This window comes from Cyphellophora europaea (genome assembly GCF_000365145.1).
Source record: "Cyphellophora europaea CBS 101466 unplaced genomic scaffold supercont1.2, whole genome shotgun sequence".
Classification (NCBI taxonomy): Eukaryota; Fungi; Ascomycota; class Eurotiomycetes; order Chaetothyriales; family Cyphellophoraceae; genus Cyphellophora; species Cyphellophora europaea.
Window position 1 is genome coordinate 3,270,385 of NW_008481808.1, and position 20,689 is coordinate 3,291,073.

Genomic DNA, 20,689 nt, shown 5'->3' on the forward strand with positions numbered 1-20,689 from the left:
GCACGTTATGTATGGCAGGCTCGTGGCCATGAGTTGGCGGCAGAACTGCCAGCATCCTGTCACCATCCCGGAGACAGCAAGGACACAGCCCAGCGAGTTGTAGATCGATGCGCATCCCGAAGCAAAAATCATCGGGATGTGTTACCACCCCCTCGGTTGTCCGCTTAGACGACTGCGGCAGTATTTCCATGCTGATCTCTGCCCTTGGAGTTCACAAAGGCGCTATTATTACATACATTGAATATGAATCGGGAGTTCCCAACCATGAGTCTTGTTGGTCATTTTGATCTGCAGCGCCGTTTTGTATGTGTTGGCTGGTGGTTGCGTGTTGCACAGCATGCACGGCATCAAGCAGTGCTCCATGATCGACCGACCCAGGGCTCAACGGCCACGCTGCAGGGAAGCCAGGAACAGCAACAGGCGTCTTCCCTGTCGAAACGGGTGTGATGCCCAGCCGAAACACCGGCTAGTCCTGCTCCCAAGCCAAGGCTGCTTCAGATTGAATCTCGCTTGATTTGGTAACCGATTCCACTATCCAGCTAATCAGAAGGTGGAAATCGACACGCCATCGAGAGACTCATCAAAGGCGCAGATTTCTCGAAGTTCGTCGAGCCAGTGGAAATCTGACGTGCCTCGCTGCAACGTGGAATTCCTTCTAGAGATGCATACTCGCTGTAGAACATTGTTCATCAATTATCAGACGTTCGGGACAAAGTCGACCGCTGTCGGGACCGCTCTAGTCTAGCCTGGAGAGGTTAAGTGTCATACCCCAAGATGCTTATTGTGTCGGAGCAGGAAACCGCAACCCGGGCGCCTAGACTGCGTCCAGCCAAACGTCCGCTGTTATCGACTCGCCGCACTCGCCATCATCGCTTGCGCTCCCGCGTCGAGCGTTGCGCCGATGTCATTGCTAACTGCCGCATTGTTTATCGCTGCCGGGTGACGCACCACACTTACTGCTCACCAGCAATGCCAGTGACCTGAAGGTTCTCCTCGACAGTCAAGCCTGACTGCGACGATGCGCTCCTTCTACTCTCTGATAGGCGTGGCTGGCGACAGCTTCTCGCTGCCTTTTACCACGTCCTGGGCTTTTGGACCACTCGTTCTCGCCGTCGTGCGCATCGTCTTCTCGCTCTATGCCTTCATTGCCATCTTCGTCACCTACGGCACACAGCCATGGGGCATCGGACGATCCTTCTCCTTTTTTACCGAACTCACATACTGGGGTCTCGCGTTCTACACCTTGGTAGCGGGAGCACATACCCTAGTATATGCCCTGCGCGGAAGATGCTGGCTTGACAGCTGGCCAAGACCGCTCCAGGCACTACATACCCTGTTCTACACCACGATCATCACCTTCCCCTTCTTGGTAACGATTGTATACTGGGCAATCCTGTACAACGGAAGTTGGTTTCCGGAATCACTTGATCAGTGGCGAGATGTACGTATGGTAAGCTTTTGCTCGGCGAGGTACTAATGGAAGTCAGGTATCGAAACACGGCCTCAATTCACTGATTGCTCTCGTGGAGCTCGTTTTCCCTGACACACCGCGGCCTCCCGTCCTCCATCTGGCGTTTATTATCCTTTTGCTTGCGCTGTACCTCGCACTTGCCTATGTAACTCACGAAACCCAAGGGTACTATCCTTATGCCTTTCTCGACCCTGCAGATGGAGGAGGAAGATTGGCAGGATATATCCTGGGCATCCTGGCTGCCGCGTGCGTTATCTTCTTCATCGTCTGGGCAATAGTATGGCTCCGCAGCAAATATACGCCGGCGGGAAAGCGTTCCAAGTACGACGTACCCAGGCCCACTGGACGAGATATAGAAATGAGCTACGGCAGCTCCAGGAAATAATGTCGTGAACGCTACAATCGAATAATGTCTATATATTAATTCGATCTCGCTACGACGGAGAGTAAAGGGCCAACAGCCTGATCGCAGGAGTCATTCAGCGTAACTCTCTAGGGGTGGCTTACTTGATCAATATGAGGAACGTCTTGCATTGCAGCCGGCGCCAGCAGCTGGCATGCAGGTCCCTCAGCTCGCCTAATGCCCAGCCAGGAAACATGTTCCGCCTGCCCAAATCTGTATGACAGTATCACTCGGTCGGCTTACACTTCACTTTGTATTCGTGGCGGGGCGGCTTGTTGCAGTACGATCCTACCTACGCAGTGTATACAGGATAATCGGCAAAGCACCGAGACCCACAGCACTGATGAGTCATGCATGAAAACCGATGCGACCCTACTCAAGCTATTCTCCTGAACGGCGGTAAGCTCATGAGCTTCGCGAGAGACAGAGAGGCGAATAGAACATCTTACTAGGACCAGAGATGCTAACAACGTAGACCTCAGGCAGTCCCAAACTGTCTTGCTGCGTCTTGGTCACGTGCTCGTAGGAGTGTCGATCGTCTGACCAATCACTGTCGACTCCGCAAGGCTCGAACCCCTCGAAGACCTTGCCATCGACTCCCACGTTCGAGCCCCGAGACGGATTGGCCGTCTTGTCACCAAGATGGCGCCCGGCGAGCTCGCTTCTCATACCCTGATAACCTATCCCACGGAGACCTTCTCCTCCACAGTAATCTCGGTCCCTCTGACGGAGCCGCAGATTCATCTCCTTGTCAAGAACAAACTCATTCCATTGTTACCCTACCCGCTGGTCGTCGTGCGCCGTATTCAATGGGAACTTCGCCACCCATCCCCGGCCGCACAAGTCTATCTGGCACTATACGCTTTAACCTCGTTTGACGTTACGCCCACGACCTCTCGCACTGAGCTTCAATCACAACTCACAAGCTGGCTTTCCGAACCGGCGACCTCCCCACCGCCTCCTACGGCCCCATTCCTAGTATCGTACCTGAATCTTCTTCCTGCCGGACAGACGCAATCTTGGGTCTTCAGTACCAGCGAGATCCCTCCTTCGCACGCGCCACCTTTCGCCAGCTTCGCAAACGCATTGGAGGTCTTGACCGGCGACACTGTTCCCCTCGTGGCATCTTACCCGCCACCCCCATCAGACCCCATCACATATCCACCAACTCAGCCGGCCACGGCACCGATACCCTTGCTACGCCACCTCTTCACCCACATTCTTACGCATCTCATCCCCCAGCGCCCAGCCGAGCCGCCCGCAGATTGGCTCTGGCTTCGCGACAACAAGAAGTACCTCTCGCAGCCGTACTCGACGCGCAAAGTCCTTTTCGGCTCCATTCACTCCAGCCTCATACCATGGTTCAGCCTGCCCAGCACCACGAGACGTGATGGCCAGTATGTGAAGCTACTGATGCCGCCTGGGGCATGGGATCCAGCCGCAAACGCATCGCGAGTAGCGCCCAGGGTGGATTTCAGCGGCGCGCCTTTCGGTTATGAGCTCGGCACGCTCGTTGACGCGGAACTGCAAACCGTGTTGGACCGCTCGCCTATACCGCGCACGCTGGGTACGTTGCGCGAGATGCCGAATGTTGGGCTCTATACATCGACCGGGCCGAGGGAGTGTGTAGGTTGGGGATTTCTCTCCAAAGATGGGTCGCTGTCCTCGCTGCATGTGGAGGAGGCGCATCGCAAGAAAGGGCTGGCGACGTGTCTTGGTCGGGAGCTGTTGGCCTTACAGGCCCAGCATTTCTCCGTGAAGGGCGTAGAGGACGCGTACGGCGCGTGGTGGGGCATGGCGGATGTGGAGGAGAATAATGTGTCGAGCCGAAGGGTGATGGAGAAGCTGGGCGCCGAAGTGTGGTGGGGGATACAGTGGGTGGAGATCGATGTCGGTATCGTCTTGGGTGGATTGGAGAAAGTCGAGGTCTGAGAGCATCGGCTAAGTCATGGCTCTCTGCACACTGCAGGGCTTTTGCGAGAAGGGTAAAGGTTTCGGGACTGCACGAGTCCCGTAGAAGAGTATAAAGCTAGAATAAAGCCTGGCATAGGACGAGAGATCGACTGTGGAGAAATAGTCCATGGGCTGGTACAACTAAAGGTGTTACGTGGCAGGTCTCTAGAGCTCTCTTCAGCTAAGGGGTACCGAAGCTGCTCTACGCCATCCAAATTGCAGCCCAAAAAGACGACACTGTTCGAACTCAAGCAACGCCTGGTGGATTGGGCCAGTGGTCAGTCAAGCGGATCAGTGCGACTGATGCACGAACCCTTCGACGGGCCTCTCAAGGGAAAACCAATCCTCCGTAGCAACAACTTCCCGCGTAACACGATTAGATGTGTCAGGCTAACAACTAATTCTACAGAGCTAAGTCTCGTAATACATCCTTTGCAGCAGATTCTAGCTTCAGATTCTCTTCTTCTTTCAACCGAACCTATGCTCTCTCGAATCTTGAAAAGGAGGTAAACTCAGACCATAGTTCCACCAATTGGGCGCACCATTTCCAACGCGAGAAAACCATGGCAAGTCTAACTCCTGCAAGTTTTATCTTCTCAGCTCAAAGATGAGATACACTTTGATCATTCTATGATCAATGTCAACAGTGTCAGGGCGTCGTCAAACCGCCTCAGCTGAATCCCCTGCCGAGAAGTACTCAGGCTGGTCTTGTTCTGCTTTATCCACCGGTCGATACTATGGTCGATGAGTCGGCACCCATGTACGGATTTCTACCTCGCCATCACTGGACCGACCCTGCACCCACCTTGGATGCTGTGGTCACTCGAGCAGCCAGATTCATGACACGGCTGGACTCTGTTTGTTGGTTGTCTTGCCCATTCCCGGACTGATTAGTCACGCAACTCGAATCCTGATCAACTGATCCCTGCAGGTTCAGACCTATGAGACCGGCGGTTTCAAGGCTATATTCCGCAGAGAGGAACCAGTGGCGATCTTAGCGGTCAGCGCAGGCCTTGTCATCGATTCAGCGCGGCCTGGCCGAGACACGTCCTTTCGAGCCTTATGCAGAGTTCCTGGTCATCTGTCACCAGAGTAGGCCAGGCGCCAGCATCCGGCGGCGCAGACTACTCTGCAAGGTCCATCGCCTACTTGCGCGTGGTTTGGTTTATGTCTCCGCTGGTGCAGCTGCATGAATACGATGGGCAAGGCGCGCGACGTCGAGGAGTTCCCGGAAACCTGAGATAACTGTCTTGGCACGTCATTGGCTTAGGCTTCAAGAGTCCCCACATAATGAGGCTCTGCTGGGAACCCCGCACCTGAATCGAGAACTTGAAGGGTGCCTACTCATGCAACATTGCCCAGGGTGGTACAGTTAGCGTGGGACTATGTAAGCTTACGTATCGGTTTGTAGCTGACAATACTTACGGCTAGACTGCAAGCAATACCGTAGCCGTACTCGTAATATACAAGTCCACCGAACACCAGCCTTGTCTCTCCTTTCTGCTCGATCCCCCGGTCCTGATAGGAAGACGGGATCATTTTTGTGAACGATGTGAGCTGCTAAAATAGACTGAGATGAAAAAGACACTCAGTATGCTGGGAGGCACCTGTCAGACGCAAGCTCTGTCAAATAAGATGCAGCATAAAGATCGATTATGTGTGCGAGGCTGGTTGTTGAGTAGCCAGGTCTGTTCACCACCTACCACTTCTCTTGGTCGACATTGTCATTTCATCTGCACCTCTGTCGAGTGCCAAACTTGGTCCGGCCGTGTTTGCTCGTTTCACGGAAGACAGAAGGACCAAGGTGATCCGTCGCTTGCCTCTTGAAGCTCGCAGCGACATGATGCCCAATGACTCTGGTGCGGTGTGGTGTGATATCAGACCAGAATGATCCAGGATAGAGTGACGCTATTGGAGTCCAGGCCGTACGTGTAGCCATCCCCTCACACGAACAGATTTCAGACGGCTCGTAACCGACGGCTCGTACCAGGGTCTAGAATTTGTAGGATCGGCTGATCATGCGTATCCGCGCGCGACGGACAAGGGAAAAGGACCCTGGTGCGCCGGTCAGTGTGTTGCGGTCCGCAGGAATGGTCTATGCCTGCTGGCGGATGTTCACTCTACCGACCCTCGGCTGCCAATGCGTCTCAGACAGTCCGCCCCGTCTGCAAGACTTTGCCTGCCAGAGTGCAATACTCGAGGTAGAGTGGGACGACAGCGTTGGACTCTCTAACACCTTGAGAACTCTGGAACTTCACCCTGCTCAACGATGGCAACGGCGTCACTCCAATTCCTGGCCGACCTGCCGACATATCGCACCGAGAAGCCTTACAAGCTCTTAAACTTTGCGGAAATCGCCGAGGAATCGACAACTAACTGCCAGTACGTGGAGCGTAGCAAAGTGCCGCTCATCAATGGCCGCGGCCGAGAGCATGAGTTCAGCGTCGACACTTGTGGGTGGCAGTTCATCAAACATACCTTTCACTCAGCGCCCAGCCTCGCGCAATTCGAAGATCCCAAGCTAGGCGCAGACGTGGTGAAAGACTATCTCTCCGAGGCAATTCAGCTCGTCAAGACAACCCTGAATGCAGACCGAGTCTTCTGCTTCGACTGGAGGGTCTGTTTCCCCTGACAAGCGCTATTAAAACAAACGACTCGACCAGACGGCTGACATGGCCTCCGCAGATCCGAAGCAATATTCCAGCAGAGCAGAGCCCGGACGTGCCGCTTGAAGACCTGGAGAATGCCCGCTCGTACACGCGCACGCCGGCACGAGCGGTCCACTGCGGTACGTCAGGAAACGAGACAAGAGTCCTCACCCTCACCGGCAACTGACCACCACACGCACAGATTACACGTACGCAAGCGGTCTCGAACGCGTGCAGACTCATTTGTCTGATGATGAAGCCATCGAGGTTGAAAAAGGAAAATGGCGGGTTCGTATCATGAAGTAAGCCCCCCCCCCCCCCCCCCCTCTACTTGCAGACGCTTTTTTGTCAGCGAACAAACACATGCACATACACGAATTACTGCTCGTGCTCTCTCATGGTCCGCTGAAGAGAGACGCCAAAAAAGCTGACGGTCCCCACACACAAAAAAGTCTCTGGCGTCCGCTCCGCCCGGTCCACAATGCGCCATTGGTGGTGTGCGACCGCCGGGCCATCTCCCTTGAAGACTACGTGGCCGTTGACGACGTTATGCCCGACCGCGTCGAGGAGGAGGTGATCCTCAAGGAGAGTGCCGGGGGCGACTGGTACTGGTTGGAGGAGCAGCAGCCGGATGAGTCGATCCTGTTTGTGCTGTGGGATTCGGACACGAGCGGGCTGGGGTCTTGTGAGTTTCCCCATCCACACTTTCTTGCAAGGGATATCCTTTCGCCATGGGACCTATTTCGGGAAAGTCTGCTGTGCTCAGAAAACTGATAGTTGCTGTTGATGGAACCAGATTACACGCCGCATACATCGGCTGTGTTGGAGAACGACAGTGGCGCAGGTGTCACGGCACCGAGAGAGAGCGTGGAGGTGAGGCTTGTTATCATGCACGAGGCCAAAGAAGAGGGTGCTTGAGATTGGGGAATGGAAAGTGGAATTGTAATTGTAGGCCACGATGTCAAATACAGACTGGAATTGCTGCTACCGAATGAATACATAACCACATCGCAGTGAGCAATGAATAATTAACGCGTCCCGAAGAGTTCCCCCTTCCCTGTGTTCATTACCGGTTTCGAGAACCACTCGTAGTCCGCTTTGCTCGTCAGCTTCGCGGCGATGATGGAGGGAATGATCATGTAGGATTCCACGAACCAGAGAGAAGGCAAGCCGGCACGATGCAAGCCGGTCCGCGCTCACTTCTTCGCGTCGATTCCGAGGCGGAGACGGATATCGGCCGTGGTAGGGGCCTTGGGTTGCTCATTGGTGGCGGGCTTTGCAACGTTGGCCTCAGCAAGGATAGCCTTCCATGGCTGCTTGAGTGGCTGACGCTCCATGTTTGGTTATGTCAAAGTCGATTGGATCAAGTAGAATTGTCTGAGAGAGTTGGACGTCCAAAGTTGACGGGGAGATTCAGGGTGAGGCTGACTTTGCCTTGGGGTAGAGAGGAGCGGTGGACAGCAAACAGAGTCTGCCTTGTCTTTTGTATTTGCTGTGGACGTTGTGTAACGCGACGCTCGTCTGCATTTGTCTCCATGCATACCTGCAGTCTCGCCATCAGCTGATGTCTCGACTGCAGCCCTGCAGGATTGCCGTGCAGGATCGCCCAGCAGGCTCATGGATGCAGGTGAATTGCTTCTAGCTAGGCCGCTCCTTAGCGTGGGGCCCAACTGTAATAACGTATGAGTACCAATACGAGCTGTCATACCGTATGACCGCAATACCCATCGACTCTGGCTGGTCTGACGAAAAGATCGAGGCCATGCCTCAGGCGGTGAGATGGGTGAAGCGGGTGCCTGCATTGCGCCCCCTGTTTACACCCAAGCGTTGGGCGGTCAAGACAGCGTCGGTGCCGTTCACTCGGACAGTCGTCTCCATGTAAACGGCAAACAGTGGGTGCCCCTCAAATATGCCGCCTCTGCGACGCAACGCTCAGTTTACTTCTCCAGTCATGCGCATTGGATTTTCGATCATTCCTTGGTTTCTTTCGATCCTTGGCCTCATTTTCGCAGGCGACCTCACTCGCAAGGCGTTGTCTCCAAGCGACGACGTTGTGCGCCAGATTAGACTTCCGATGTCGTCGAGCGAGACGCACTTCGTTGAGAGCGCTCGCGCAATCATCAAAGTTGTTGAAAACAACTTGCCCGATTTCGAACCCTTTGAGAGCACGTACAAAAAGATCCACCAGAACCCGGAGTTGTCCCGCCAAGAGAATGGCACGTCGCGCTATCCCGCTCAGCACCTGGCCGCTCAAGGCTTCGAGGTTATCGAGAAACTCGGCGGTCATGGCGTTGTAGGCGTGCTCCACAATGGTCCTGGGCCGACAGTCTTGCTGCGCGCCGACATGGATGCGCTTCCGCTCGAGGAGAAGACGGGGCTGCCATACGCGAGCACAAAGCGTGAGCGGTGGGACGATGGTAAGGAATATCCCGTGATGCACGCTTGCGGGCACGACATGCACGTTGCAGTCTTGTTGGCAACAGCATCTACGCTCAAATCCGCTGCAAAGAGCTGGAATGGCACGTTGATCTGCCTCTTTCAGCCCAGTGAAGAGGCCGGCGGCGGCGCCATGGCCATGATCAAAGATGGCTTGTATGACAAGGTGCCTCGTCCAGACGTCGTGCTCGGACAGCACGTCGTGCCTACCAAAGCGGGATCGGTCCAGGTAAAGAAGGGCGCTGTTCTTGCTGGTAATGATTCCTACAACATAAGGATTTATGGGAAAGGCGGACACGGTGCCAAGCCGCATCTGGCTGTCAATCCTATCTTCATTGCGGCTCACATTATCAGCAGGCTGCCAGAAATTGTAGCTACGAAGGTTCCCCCCGAGGAATTTGCCATACTGAATATCGGAAGCATACATGCCGGCCATGCCGAGAACGTCATTCCAGACCATGTAGACATGAAGCTCACCATGAGGCACTCGGTGCCTAAGTGGCGTGACGTTCTGCGACAGGAGCTACACAGAGTCATCCAGGCTGAATGTGATGCTGCAGGCTCCCCGCGAAAACCCGACATCACCCGCTACGATTCGTCTCCACCAACAGTCAACGACGATGAGACGGCAGGGAAAATTTACGACACTTTCAGGGAGCACTTCAAACATGACGCCTGGGAGATGCGATTCGATACTGGTAGCGAAGACTTCTCCGACCTAGCGACCGTCCATGGCATACCGTATGCGTATTGGAATTTTGGCGGTGTGCCGGTGGACCAGTGGGACGACGCTGTAAGGAAGGGCACAGTCGATGAAATCCCCGAGAACCACTCGCCGCTGTATGCGCCAGCGATACAACCCACGCTTCGGTCGGGAACTGAAGCGTTTGCGCTAGCAGCATTGACGTTTCTCGATACCAAGTCCTTGGAAAGAAGTCTGACGCACTCGACTGATGCAGGGGCAAAGGCAAAGATCTAGCAGGCCCCGAAGATACCCTGATGTTCATGCCCCGGTTTGGCGTGAGCTTCTCCTTGTTGCCGAAGTATTTGGCGCAGGCGCAGGCGCATCCCATGTCTGGGGCATATTCAATGACACTGATCCATTATGTTCTGCCTGTTCTGCTGCAGTCGTCTGTTGCCGTTGGTCATGTCGTAGGAGGGGAGTCAGTCCGTCCCAGAATAGTAGGATCAGAGCAACTGCCAGGATTGGAATCAGTATAACTGGGAACCACCAAATGCCACGTTCTCCTTGGCCAAACTCCTTGAAGTTCATCCCGCAGACCCCAGTAGCCAGCTGTAGGGGCAGGAAGAAAAAGGCTAGCAGGGTCAGCTTGCTGACCTTCTTCTGTTGACTCATGCTCTTCTTCGATTCTTCGAGCAAAGCTGCGTTGGCGATCATATTCGCACCCTCAGTGCATTGTGCTGTAAGGGATTCACAACGTCGATGTAGGTAGTCCCAGTCGGTGAGCAAAGTCTTACATGTTTCAAGCGCGAGGTCTGCTCTGGGCCATTTCGGATCGCCTCTTCCCTCTATACAAGATTTTACCTCAGCGATATTCTGTTGTCGGTCTTTGACCATTTCCCGTAGGTAATCGAGTTCTTTGAGAGCACTTTCCATGTCTTCGCGAAAGGATTTGGTCGTCTTCGTGATCTGAGCCTGGAGTAGGTTCATCAACTGGCAGTTTGCGTGGGCCGCGAAACTGAACAGCTCGCTCAGTGCATATATCGTATCGAGCGGTACCGCTTTCGGATCGAGGGTCGCTCCGTAATGGTAAGCTAGATTGGCAAAGCTTTGAGTCGAGGGTTCGCGAAAGGTGCCGCCTGATTCTGGAGCGTCCTCGAATGTCTGAAGGGCAATTTTGTATCTGTGCTGGAAGATAGGGGCACATTCTAGATCTCCCGATCCGCACCTTGTCAAAGTCCTAGTCGCGTTCAGGGAGTCTAGGTGTAGACCGGCATCCATCCACACGATGACTGTGCGGTGATTAGTCGCTTCTCATAGATATGGTTCTGAAGATTGAGGACTAACCGCGGACATCATCATCTTGCTTTACGGCGCAGATGGTCATTGCTTGTTCCAATGTAAAGGTCGTCTCGTTCTGGAACGACAGGCCTCGAACGATTGAAGTTCCAATCCCTCCGTGACGGTCTACTTCACGTTGATATTTGCGGACGGCAAGGTCCTCTCCCTGTCTGGCATGCTGTAGTTCGATTTGAGGCAACGCAGTGCGGCGTCGGAATATCGTGGAAACGCGAATAGTCACCATTCTTCGGGAAACCGAAGGGACGGACGGCAGGTCGTGATAGTCGATAGACGGGGTGAACTCGAGATGGCGACGGAAAAACTCTGGGTCCAGGCGATAGTGGTTCCCAAGAGCATTGAGCCAGGCACGCGATGCTAGACCCCGCATAAAGATGACCTTACTGATGTTCTTCTCGGAAGGAGCTTGTTCGAAACGGTGCACATCGTTGGCTGTGTAAGTCCGAGTAGAACGCTCGCCGCGTTCCCTCGCAAAAGTGCGGATCACAAGAAAGTCATGTGAATCTGTTCTTCCTTGAGTCGGAGACACAGGCTGCGGCTCACGCTCAAGAAACTTTGCAAGAGCGCGATAGTTCAGGCCTGTGTGATAATGACGAAGCCTGCTTCTCTTCGAATGCTGCAGAATCAGGCTCCCGTATTTCTCGCTTGTTCTCACTGCTCAAAAAGACGCCCATTAGCACGATCTGAATCATGTAAATTAGGTGAGGTGTCGGTGATTGTGACGTACCAGGCTCATGAGCACGATCATCCCTTTGATCACCTCCATTTGAATCGGTCTGAGCGTCGGTCGGATCAGCCGGTGCTGAAGCCATGAGGGGTCTCCGGGATTGTCTGTCAAGCAGGTTCTCCGAACAGGAACAACGTATTCAAAGAAACTGATGGGTACCCATGATCGAGGGCCTGTTATCAAGTGTCCAGGAGAAACTTTTTACGAGCACACTCAGCCCTCTCGATGGCGAAGGGTGGCAAAAGTGGCCATGTCAGGCTGAGTCGCGATGTGAAGGCAACTGCTAGTTTCTCTCAACCGACTCATTGCGCCTGGTCTTAGCGAGGAATTCGAGTGCTGATGTGCCGGAGGCTAGTATTCTCAGTGAGGGCGGAAATTAGAGGCTCGTCCCAAGCACCGTTCTGTTACATAACGGTACGGTACCAAACAGTGCAGCTGCAGGCGCGCTGGCATGGCAGCCGGAAAATGCGGGGCACTCTTCGTTGCGGGTCTTATATCAATCAGGCTGAAGTAGACTCTACTTGGGATCTCTACCATATTCACTTTTGACCTATCTCACATTGTTCTGTGTATCTGCAACCGACCGTGAGACTCATTGGCCAACATGCCTCTCCCCGGAAGCAGAGTATTGGTTGTTGGTAAGTCGCACGATCTCCAGACCACTCCTCGCCATGCTGATGGATGTCTAGGCGCCAACAGAGGCATTGGCTTGCAGTTTGTGAAGTCGTATTTGGCTCTCAACTGTGAAGTGACCGGGACCATTCGTCCGGACAGCATGAGTGATGCGAGCGCGGACGATGTACGTTGCCGCCAATCTGTCATTCTCATGTTCTGACTGGTTGTGCAGCTGAAGCAGACAGGCGCAAAGATCTTGGCGCTTGACTTCGTTGACGAGAAGACAATCATACAAGCGGCCAAAGATTACGGAGACGAACGATTGGACATCCTCGTCAACAATGGAGGTCTGTGGCCATGAGACCAATGTACGCTTTTGCTAATCGCAGCCAGGTGTACACGTCTATCCCGAGTCATGGCTGGAACACTCGCAACAGTCATTGATGGAGCGCTTTCAAATCATGGCAGTGGTATAGTTCCCAATCATCGGTGGCCCATCCAACTTCAACTCACCGTTTGCAGGGCCCTTACCTTACTTCCAAACACTTTCTGCCCAACCTGCTCAAAAGTGATGCCGGCAAGATCGTGAACATCTCTTCTGACTTTGGCTCAATCGGCGGTACGCTCTACGATCCTCTGGCAGGATCCAAAGATTGACTTGACTTTACTAGATAATGACGAGGGTGAATGTATCGCCTATCGCGTAGCCAAAGCTGGGTTGAACCAAGTGACGATGACGATCGCCCAGGAGCTCAAAGCGAAAGGGCACAAGATCTCGACCATGAGCGTCAACCCAGGCTGGGTACCAACTCGTATGACCAAGGGAAAGGGCAACACCAAAATTGAAGATTCAGTGGGCGGCATGATCAAGTTGGCGGATGAGATGACGCTGGAGAATACCGGACAATTCCGCAAGTGGAACGGCAAGACTCTACCATTCTGACTTTGCAGTGATGACCAGACTGGTAAGTCTGGTCCGCCGGTATAAACGAAGTGCTGCCAACTTGAGGTTCTACTAGCTTGAAGGAGATATCGCCGAATCCTATATATGGCTGGCTAGCCTCGCAAATCACCTGGACCAAATGAGAACAATGCCATCAAAATCCTCCATAGACGGCTCTCTTGTCATGTCTCGCCCCGGACGTCGGGTGTTGAGTAACTTAGTAGCCTCTTTCCACTCCTCTGTGCTTCTCTCCTGATTGCCAATGGACGAGTGAAAAGCTGCGGATTTTGCAAGCGCGCGACAGTACTCAGGCTCATATTGTTTCCTGCCGCCGAACGTCTTTATCGCTTCCTGAAACGACACGCTTGATCACATATCAGCAACGTTCTCTACATCCAGAATGGAGGGTCTTGACTTACTTGGCTGCTTCGTACTCATAGAGCCTGTTTGCGTGTTCCGCCATCTTCAGGTACGCCGTGCCGGTACGATGGAAGTGCTTGCCGCGAGTATCGAACAAGATATCCAATGCCTGTCTGTGGCAATTGTATGCTTCATCAGTAAGCTGAAGATCTTCGTAGACATTTCCCAGGGCGTAGTATGCAAAGCCTTGCCTGTGCAACTTGTTAGGCAGTTCAAACAGGAGACACGTGGTTTGACAACACTCGACATACTTGAACGTCCGTGGCTTTGGCCCGTAGAACTTGATACCCCAATCAATGGTTTCCTGAAGCAAAGGCACCGCCTCATCAGAGCGCCCAAGCGCTGACAAGCACAGAGCCATTTGTATGGTGGAAAAATAGGGCCAGTATGTCCCGTCGAGGAACTCCTGGTCCTTGAACTGGATGGCTCTGGCTGATTTGCAGTTTTCTATGCCCTCCTCGAACAGACCGTTAAGCATCTGAGCATTTCCGAGCTCGCTGTACGCGAGTGCGCCATACAGCGACGGTTTTGACCTATCCTTCTCCAGATTCAGCCGAACATCGTAATGTCGCTTTGCATACTCGAGCGCAGCAGCTGGTTCGTTAGTCTCAGACAATGCATCGCCGATACAGAACAAGCAGTCCGCTAGTAGCTCTTCCATTTTGTCCGGATAGGTTTCACAGATTCTGAGCGCGGTCTTGAACATCTCCAATGACTCGTCGAAATTGCCTCGCTCGGTCAAGTACCTAATGAAACCAATTAGATATAGGTCGAACAATGAGTTGCAGTCTCTTACCACCCGCCTTGCTGTAAGAGTTCGCAAAGCTTCCGCATTGTTTGGAAGTCCATGCTGAAAGAGTTGTTTTGATTGTACAATACCTGCAGTTTCGCGATGTGCGGCGCAACAGTCTCAAAGTCGTTGAACAATTCCGGATCGTGAGTATATCGATCTTCTGGGTATGGCCATTTTGCCGCAAGTACATCGATCACAAGGCTGATCATGGTCCCAAGCCTTCCTGTTGGAAAATGGAATATAGCAGCCTCTTGGACTAGTCGATGAATAGTGAGACGCCCGGCTGTTTTGTCTCTCTGGATCAATGAAGCTTTCAGAAGGTCGGTTCGCGCGTCCAAGTAGTCGGCCTCATCGGTGAAGAAATGAGGTGACTTGACGGCTGAAATAGCGTGTACGATCAGCTCCTCATCTACACGATCCGGGTCAAGCAACGCTAAGAACCCTAGGAGATCAAGGGCACGCGCACTGAAGTCTTGCGGGGACCAGACTGTAGACATGTTGTGCCCGTACGCATCTTGTAGCAAAGGTAAGCCGGGCTCATAGAGGTCCTTGATAGCTTTGCTGGCTGGATATGCCCTCAAGAACTCCGAAAATGTAAGGTCTCTTCGCCTCAGCATCGCTGCGACGAGTTTGAGAGCCAAAGGATACCCGAGAAAGCGCCGGGATATTTCTTTGGTTGCAGAAAAGTCTGCGCTTTCGTCCTTTTCGTGCGTCACTTGCTGCAGCAAGGCAGCACCTTCATCGTCGGCTAGACCTCCAAGGGTCGTACCGTTTGGCGCATCAAGATGCCTCTGTGTTACAGAGTCACGGCTGGTCACAAGAACTGAGCCGGAACCTGCAGACGGCCAATAGTCCGTCAGCAAACGTGGATCGTCTGCATTGTCAAATACCAGAAGCCACCTCACGGGGTCTTTCTCTTCCACGTCTTGCCCCTCGCCTGCGTCAGGCCCCGGTTTGATGCTACGTTTGGGGTCTGAAAGCCATTTGAGAACATTCATTCGTGCGACGCCCCGGTCAATAGCTTCTTCCGTGGTGATTAGGCCAAGCTTAGTGGCAATCTGCGAGAACCTCTCAGCCAGCTTCGCCGTAGTTGAGGCATTCACCAAAAAGACCGCGTCGAAGAGATGCTGTCGCGTAAATGCATATTCAGTGGCAATCTCTGTCTTGCCTGACCCTCCCATACCGCAAAGCACGAATGTAGATAACGGTGCGAACGGGGCCAATCTCCTTACATCCTGGTTTTCTGGGAGGAGAGCCTGGTCGATCTCCCGCATCAGTTCCTGACGGCCTTTGAACGCAGGGTTCCGGGTCCACGAGTCCAGCAAGTAACAAGGCAGTAAAACGGGGTTTCCGTCCTCGACAACATCAAGCGCAGGCGGAACAGGCTCGAAACTGGCTGAGAGGTGCTCGGTAGATCCCGAGCCTCGTGTGGCTTGACCGGATCGCACCGGCAGATTGTGCTGCCAGTCGGTCGCTGGACAGTATTAGCTCCTTGTGAGCAGAGGCGAAGCAGTCTTTACCTTCCGCGATCTCGATGACAGAACTTGTGCTGACCCACGGGTTCTCAAACCCGCTGGAGCCGTCTTCCTGGACTGTTTTCTATCAGTATTCATACACAATCACCCAGAGGCTGCTGCAAGCGGAAGGCTACCTTCGTTTCGGCTTGCGAAATGGTCCTTTTTGGTAAGGGCGTCTCTGACCATCGTCCTCAAAGCTTGGAGTGCCTCCTGGCTGTTTGAGAGGTCGCAAATAAGCCTGTGGTCCGCTGCTGCGCCCAACAGGATCTCGCGCCGAGCACCTATTTCGGCAAAGAGCCGATCAACCAGCTGTTATCGCTTGTCAGCAGTTCCAGCAGTTTCAGCAGGTTCCTTCACGGTCTAGAAACTTACGACTTCAGCCGTGGCTTTGAAAACATGATCCCGGATCTTGGTTTTGCTCTCCTCGAAGACCGACATGATACGCATATCATCACCAATGTCACCGCCGACCTCGTTGAAGCGCGAACAAACACTTGACAGAAAGGCACTCGAGTGCTTTTCTGCCGAACATAGTACTTTTGTGCTCAATTTGAGCATTCGAAGTATCAAATTCAGTTTTGGCTTGGAACGATCTGTGTCACTCGAATGAGGCGTGCCTAAGAAGCAGGCACCAGATAGGACCGGCATCCATCTGTTCCATTTGACATCATAGTAGTATTTGTAAATCGTGCTCAGCATCTGGAACATGGTTAGTCTGTTCGCTTAGGGGTCTTGGTGTTCTCACATCCTTTACTACAAGACCTCCCAGCCCGTGGCTGATGAATACGAGTGGGAGTTCCAATAACTGAGGCAAGTCTTAGCCGCCGCTCGTATGTCTTGACAAACATTCCACATACTTGCCAGGGCACGGCGTGTAGCCTCATGCTTTCGATGAGTTCGAGGGCACTACGCTCGAGAAATGGCCAAAGATCATCCTGAGTCGGACATGCCATGTCGAACAACAAGATTTGTGCCGTAGAACAGGACGAGAGGAGGCTGTTGAGCCACCTCCATGCTTTGGGTAGCCGACTGGGAGTGTCTGGCAGTTTGACGCCGAATTCTGGGACCACGATAATGCTTCCAGCGTCAGGTTTAGAACTACAGGTATAGCAGCTATAGACTCACTTCACAGTCGCCTCCGGGCTGTCGGAGGTTTGAAATCTATGCAGTCTGCCGCTGCTCAATTTCCATTGCGCGGCCAGGCCTTTGGCCAGTAGAGACATGATTTGCCTAGCTTCCCGGTCTTGCAGAGATGCAACGGGCGGCAGATAGGCTCGAGAAAGGATTGTCGAGGTTTCCTGTGGCTGCTACAGAAATGTACACGCGCGGACCAGGCGCTGACCTTTCTCTTCCCACTGTGCCTTCAGGTAACGAAGTTGAACGTTACATGCGGACGTGACCGTATTCAAATGACGAGGTTACAGGTGGCTTTTGCGGACTGAATGCGCCGGAGGACTCCGGTGTGATGAGAGGCTTGGCTTTGCTGTGACAGACAAGGTTCTTGCATTTTCGAGGCCACGAATCCAGGGTCGGGGCGATTGCTTCACCCACGCCCCGCGAATTGACCCTAACCGGTGAGGTTCCAGGCCGCCCACGACCAAGGTGCAACGCAAGGGATGCCGCAGTATGCAAAATCCCTCACCGTAGTCGGGCGTTGTCAAAATCCACGTCCACGGGCAGGCCATTTTAGCAGCCTCATCCCAGGCGTAATAGTGTGGGATGGTGACTCCCGTTCCGTGTTCATACATTCCTTTCAGGGGAATTGATGGATTCTCGGAGTCAGGAGCCTACGCGGCTACGAGTCCCCGAGCCATCGTAAGTTGTTCGCATGCGGTAAAGCGGTGACTACGAAGTAGCCAAGTCTTTGATCGAGACCTGGGCCGATCGCGGTAAGGCTGGGACCACGGATCCTGATCTCGTCGAGAGCCGGACGTGGTTGAGGCTCTATCTTCCTCAGGAACACCAAATAGCAGGACAATTCTCTATGCTCCCAATCCGGACATAGCGTGACCTGCTCCCATGCTAGTCAATGTTAGTGGAACTCAATGCGCGTCCTTACTTTGATAGCCGCTTCTTATTGTATACTTAGAAGTCCTCTTGTATTTATGAGGTTTAGTAGCAGCGGGCGGTGGTGGAGACTCAGCATCACAGTAACGATGCCCAACGTGCTGCAAGCTCAATGTCTCGCACATCGCCGGACTTAACTTACATTTTCGGGCCTCCCCAAGCCTGGCAACCTAGTTTGGTACTGGTCCGCACGAGTTCCTGTCCCTCAAAGCAATTTCGAGGAAACCAGTGACAGGTTCGGTCCTGTAACTTCGTTTAAGTAGACTCGCTGTATCTAGAAACTGGGTGCAGCAGGTGGACCGAAGGTCGTCAGGTCTCTTTGCTGCACAAATTGCATTGCGGATGATCCATCGATAAGTCGCACCTTGGACAACTTTGAACTACCGTCCCGGTGCGAGTTGACCCGAAGCGTCCGATCCTGAGTCGCAAATGGGTATACCATGAGCTTACTGCGCTTCATACTATACAGCTCGAATCCCAAGACATGCGTCCAGCGGCAGCGGTTATGCCTAGCCCAATGCACATTCACTTTGCTCTTCGTTGAGATCTTCTGGAGGCTGGAGCATGAGCGATACTCCTCCATGCGTCCCTCGCCTGTCTTGACACGAGGTCAGAATTGAGTTCAAGTACAATCTACATTCGTCCACTCTAGTATTAGAGATGCAGGAACCATGATCCACTTCTAGAGACTTGCCTCATGTGAGCAATGCGATGCATGCGGCAAACAGCTGCCTTACTCCCATAGTCATGCTCCAGAAGCTGCATCGTTGGGTCCTCGCTAGGAAGCTGTGCGATGGACAATACTCTGAGCTCGTAGCTTTACCTTTTGCTTTTAGAGGTGATTTAAGAATTTGCCGTGGGTCCAACATCACACGGGCTGAGAGCAACCGAGTCTCGATTTCATTTTCCATCCTCAGCGTTTCAAGATTGCCGACCGCACTGCACGATAAACGGCTAACGGAATTACTAAACGCGGTTGATGAGCCGAGCCAACCGTGATTAGGCGCTCGGTCACCCCCGCTGTGCCGGGTTCGGGTACAAACGGACTTGTACATCTCAACGCCCTATTCCCTTGGCTGAAGTCTGAGAATTGAGTGAGGAGCGTTCCCAGATAATCCATTTGGTCATATCAACGAGGATTCAAGCGCCAGACCGTCCGTGCTCCAACAGATACGCCAGAGACCCAACCTGCAGGGAACCCAAAACATGGCTCAATTCGTCCCAGATGAACGAACATACACAAGCCTAAAAGGCAAGAATGTTGTGATGACAGGGTAAGCACTTTCTCTTTCCAACAGCCACAACGCGGCTGCTCAAGACCCTACTTAGAGCTGCAACTGGCATAGGAGCCGCAACAGCAACGCTGCTCGTCAGGTCCGGGGCAAACGTATTCTTTGGCGACATCGCCACGCAACAAGCTGAGGCACTGGTCTCGTCGCTCTCGAAGGAGTCGTCACATCAGGGAAGCATTTCCTTCCAGCACTGTGATGTCACCAAGTATGAAGACCTGTACAGCCTCTTCAAGTCCGCCCATGACAAGCTTGGCCAGGTGCACCATGCAGTCTCTAGCGCTGGAATCTTCGAGCAAGGGTCCTGGTTCGATCCTTCCTTGACGATTGAATCAGTCGGCCAGGGACCCGCTACGACGGCGGTGTTGGACGTGAACGTTCTCGGAAGTGCGAATTTTGCGCGCATTGGCGTCGTGTTTCTTCGCCATGGGGTCAGCGCGGGGGAGAACCGCAGTTTGACCCTAGTGTCGAGTGTGAATGCATTCCGTGAAAGTCCTGGTCTGTATATGTATCAGGTAAGTGGTGGCATCATTATACTGGATTCAAATCTCTAACCCGGGTGGGTTCGCAGACATCGAAACATGCAATCCAGGGCTTGATGCGCTCAATGCGAAAAATCGTCTACGAAAGAGACGGAATCAGAGTCAATTGCGTCTGCCCAGGAGTCACCGACACACCCATGATCGTTGGCATAGCGGAAAAGTTTAGAGATGCAGGGCTATACTGCCAGTCCCCGGATTCCGTGGGACGTATCATTCTTGGTCTTCAATGTGCTGACAAGATGAACGGCAAAGCGATCTATATTGAAGGTGGTGATGGTTGGGAGTTTGAAGACAGCTTCTATGCTGAGCAGCCGAGGTGGCTCGGCGAAGAACCAACCAGGCGAATGAGAGTCAATGCTGAAGCCGTCCAGAAGGTTGGTTGATCTGTGTGACAAACATAACGGGTTGACTAACGTAAACAGGGAGCATTGATTAAAGACTAAGCCTTTGTACTGGCACGAATGACTATCGCTAACGTTGGGAGATGCTCTGTCAACATCGAATTTCCATGTGGATAGGTATCCCTACACCAAAAGCCATGCACTAGCCTCGTCAGTGGCGGATATAGGGCCTGATCACCTAGCGGCGATCCACGTGTGATGGCCCCGAGAGCGAACACGAACTCATATCATAGTTGCCCCTGGTGGTATCTCTGCAGTCCTTGTTTATCTAAGTACTTTTGTGGTGATCTGATCACTGCTCGGCTTACAGATGTTGTTAAGAGACATGGTTCATTTGGCCTCTTAACGATGGCAATAGGCTTGTCTCTTTAGAGGTAATTTCCGCCCCCCTTTTGTTCCTCTCTGCAGAGCATTCTCGGGAAC

At 53.2% G+C, this 20,689-nt stretch overlaps 8 protein-coding genes across 8 annotated transcripts; 6 read left to right on the forward strand and 2 right to left on the reverse strand.

Annotated features, from left to right (window-relative positions):
* Positions 1-1,018: 1,018 nt before the first annotated feature.
* Positions 1,019-1,856, forward strand: HMPREF1541_02749 (uncharacterized protein; the record flags this gene model as incomplete). Its single annotated transcript, XM_008717104.1, has 2 exons — positions 1,019-1,441; positions 1,488-1,856. 2 exons carry the CDS (start codon positions 1,019-1,021, stop codon positions 1,854-1,856), a joined length of 792 nt encoding a protein of 263 aa, XP_008715326.1.
* A 660-nt stretch (positions 1,857-2,516) lies between these two features.
* Positions 2,517-3,806, forward strand: HMPREF1541_02750 (uncharacterized protein; the record flags this gene model as incomplete). Its single annotated transcript, XM_008717105.1, has 1 exon — positions 2,517-3,806. The coding sequence occupies one exon, from the start codon at positions 2,517-2,519 to the stop codon at positions 3,804-3,806; it is 1,290 nt and encodes a 429-aa protein (XP_008715327.1).
* Positions 3,807-7,024: 3,218 nt separating this feature from the next.
* On the forward strand, positions 7,025-7,393 carry HMPREF1541_02751 (uncharacterized protein; the record flags this gene model as incomplete). The annotated part of the gene is made up of 2 exons (XM_008717106.1): positions 7,025-7,160; positions 7,272-7,393. The coding sequence occupies 2 exons, from the start codon at positions 7,025-7,027 to the stop codon at positions 7,391-7,393; spliced, it is 258 nt and encodes an 85-aa protein (XP_008715328.1).
* Positions 7,394-8,384: 991 nt separating this feature from the next.
* Positions 8,385-9,890, forward strand: HMPREF1541_02752 (uncharacterized protein; the record flags this gene model as incomplete). Its single annotated transcript, XM_008717107.1, has 1 exon — positions 8,385-9,890. The coding sequence occupies one exon, from the start codon at positions 8,385-8,387 to the stop codon at positions 9,888-9,890; it is 1,506 nt and encodes a 501-aa protein (XP_008715329.1).
* Positions 9,891-9,914: 24 nt separating this feature from the next.
* Positions 9,915-11,764, reverse strand: HMPREF1541_02753 (uncharacterized protein; the record flags this gene model as incomplete). Its single annotated transcript, XM_008717108.1, has 3 exons — positions 9,915-10,885; positions 10,941-11,606; positions 11,680-11,764. 3 exons carry the CDS (start codon positions 11,762-11,764, stop codon positions 9,915-9,917), a joined length of 1,722 nt encoding a protein of 573 aa, XP_008715330.1.
* A 519-nt stretch (positions 11,765-12,283) lies between these two features.
* On the forward strand, positions 12,284-13,237 carry HMPREF1541_02754 (uncharacterized protein; the record flags this gene model as incomplete). The annotated part of the gene is made up of 5 exons (XM_008717109.1): positions 12,284-12,478; positions 12,527-12,641; positions 12,688-12,764; positions 12,817-12,913; positions 12,966-13,237. 5 exons carry the CDS (start codon positions 12,284-12,286, stop codon positions 13,235-13,237), a joined length of 756 nt encoding a protein of 251 aa, XP_008715331.1.
* A 415-nt stretch (positions 13,238-13,652) lies between these two features.
* HMPREF1541_02755 (uncharacterized protein) lies at positions 13,653-16,675 on the reverse strand (the record flags this gene model as incomplete). Its single annotated transcript, XM_008717110.1, has 6 exons — positions 13,653-13,848; positions 13,909-14,403; positions 14,454-15,924; positions 15,971-16,042; positions 16,102-16,276; positions 16,340-16,675. 6 exons carry the CDS (start codon positions 16,673-16,675, stop codon positions 13,653-13,655), a joined length of 2,745 nt encoding a protein of 914 aa, XP_008715332.1.
* Positions 16,676-19,292: 2,617 nt separating this feature from the next.
* Positions 19,293-20,248, forward strand: HMPREF1541_02756 (uncharacterized protein; the record flags this gene model as incomplete). Its single annotated transcript, XM_008717111.1, has 3 exons — positions 19,293-19,297; positions 19,364-19,838; positions 19,895-20,248. 3 exons carry the CDS (start codon positions 19,293-19,295, stop codon positions 20,246-20,248), a joined length of 834 nt encoding a protein of 277 aa, XP_008715333.1.
* Between the last annotated feature and the right edge of the window lie 441 nt (positions 20,249-20,689).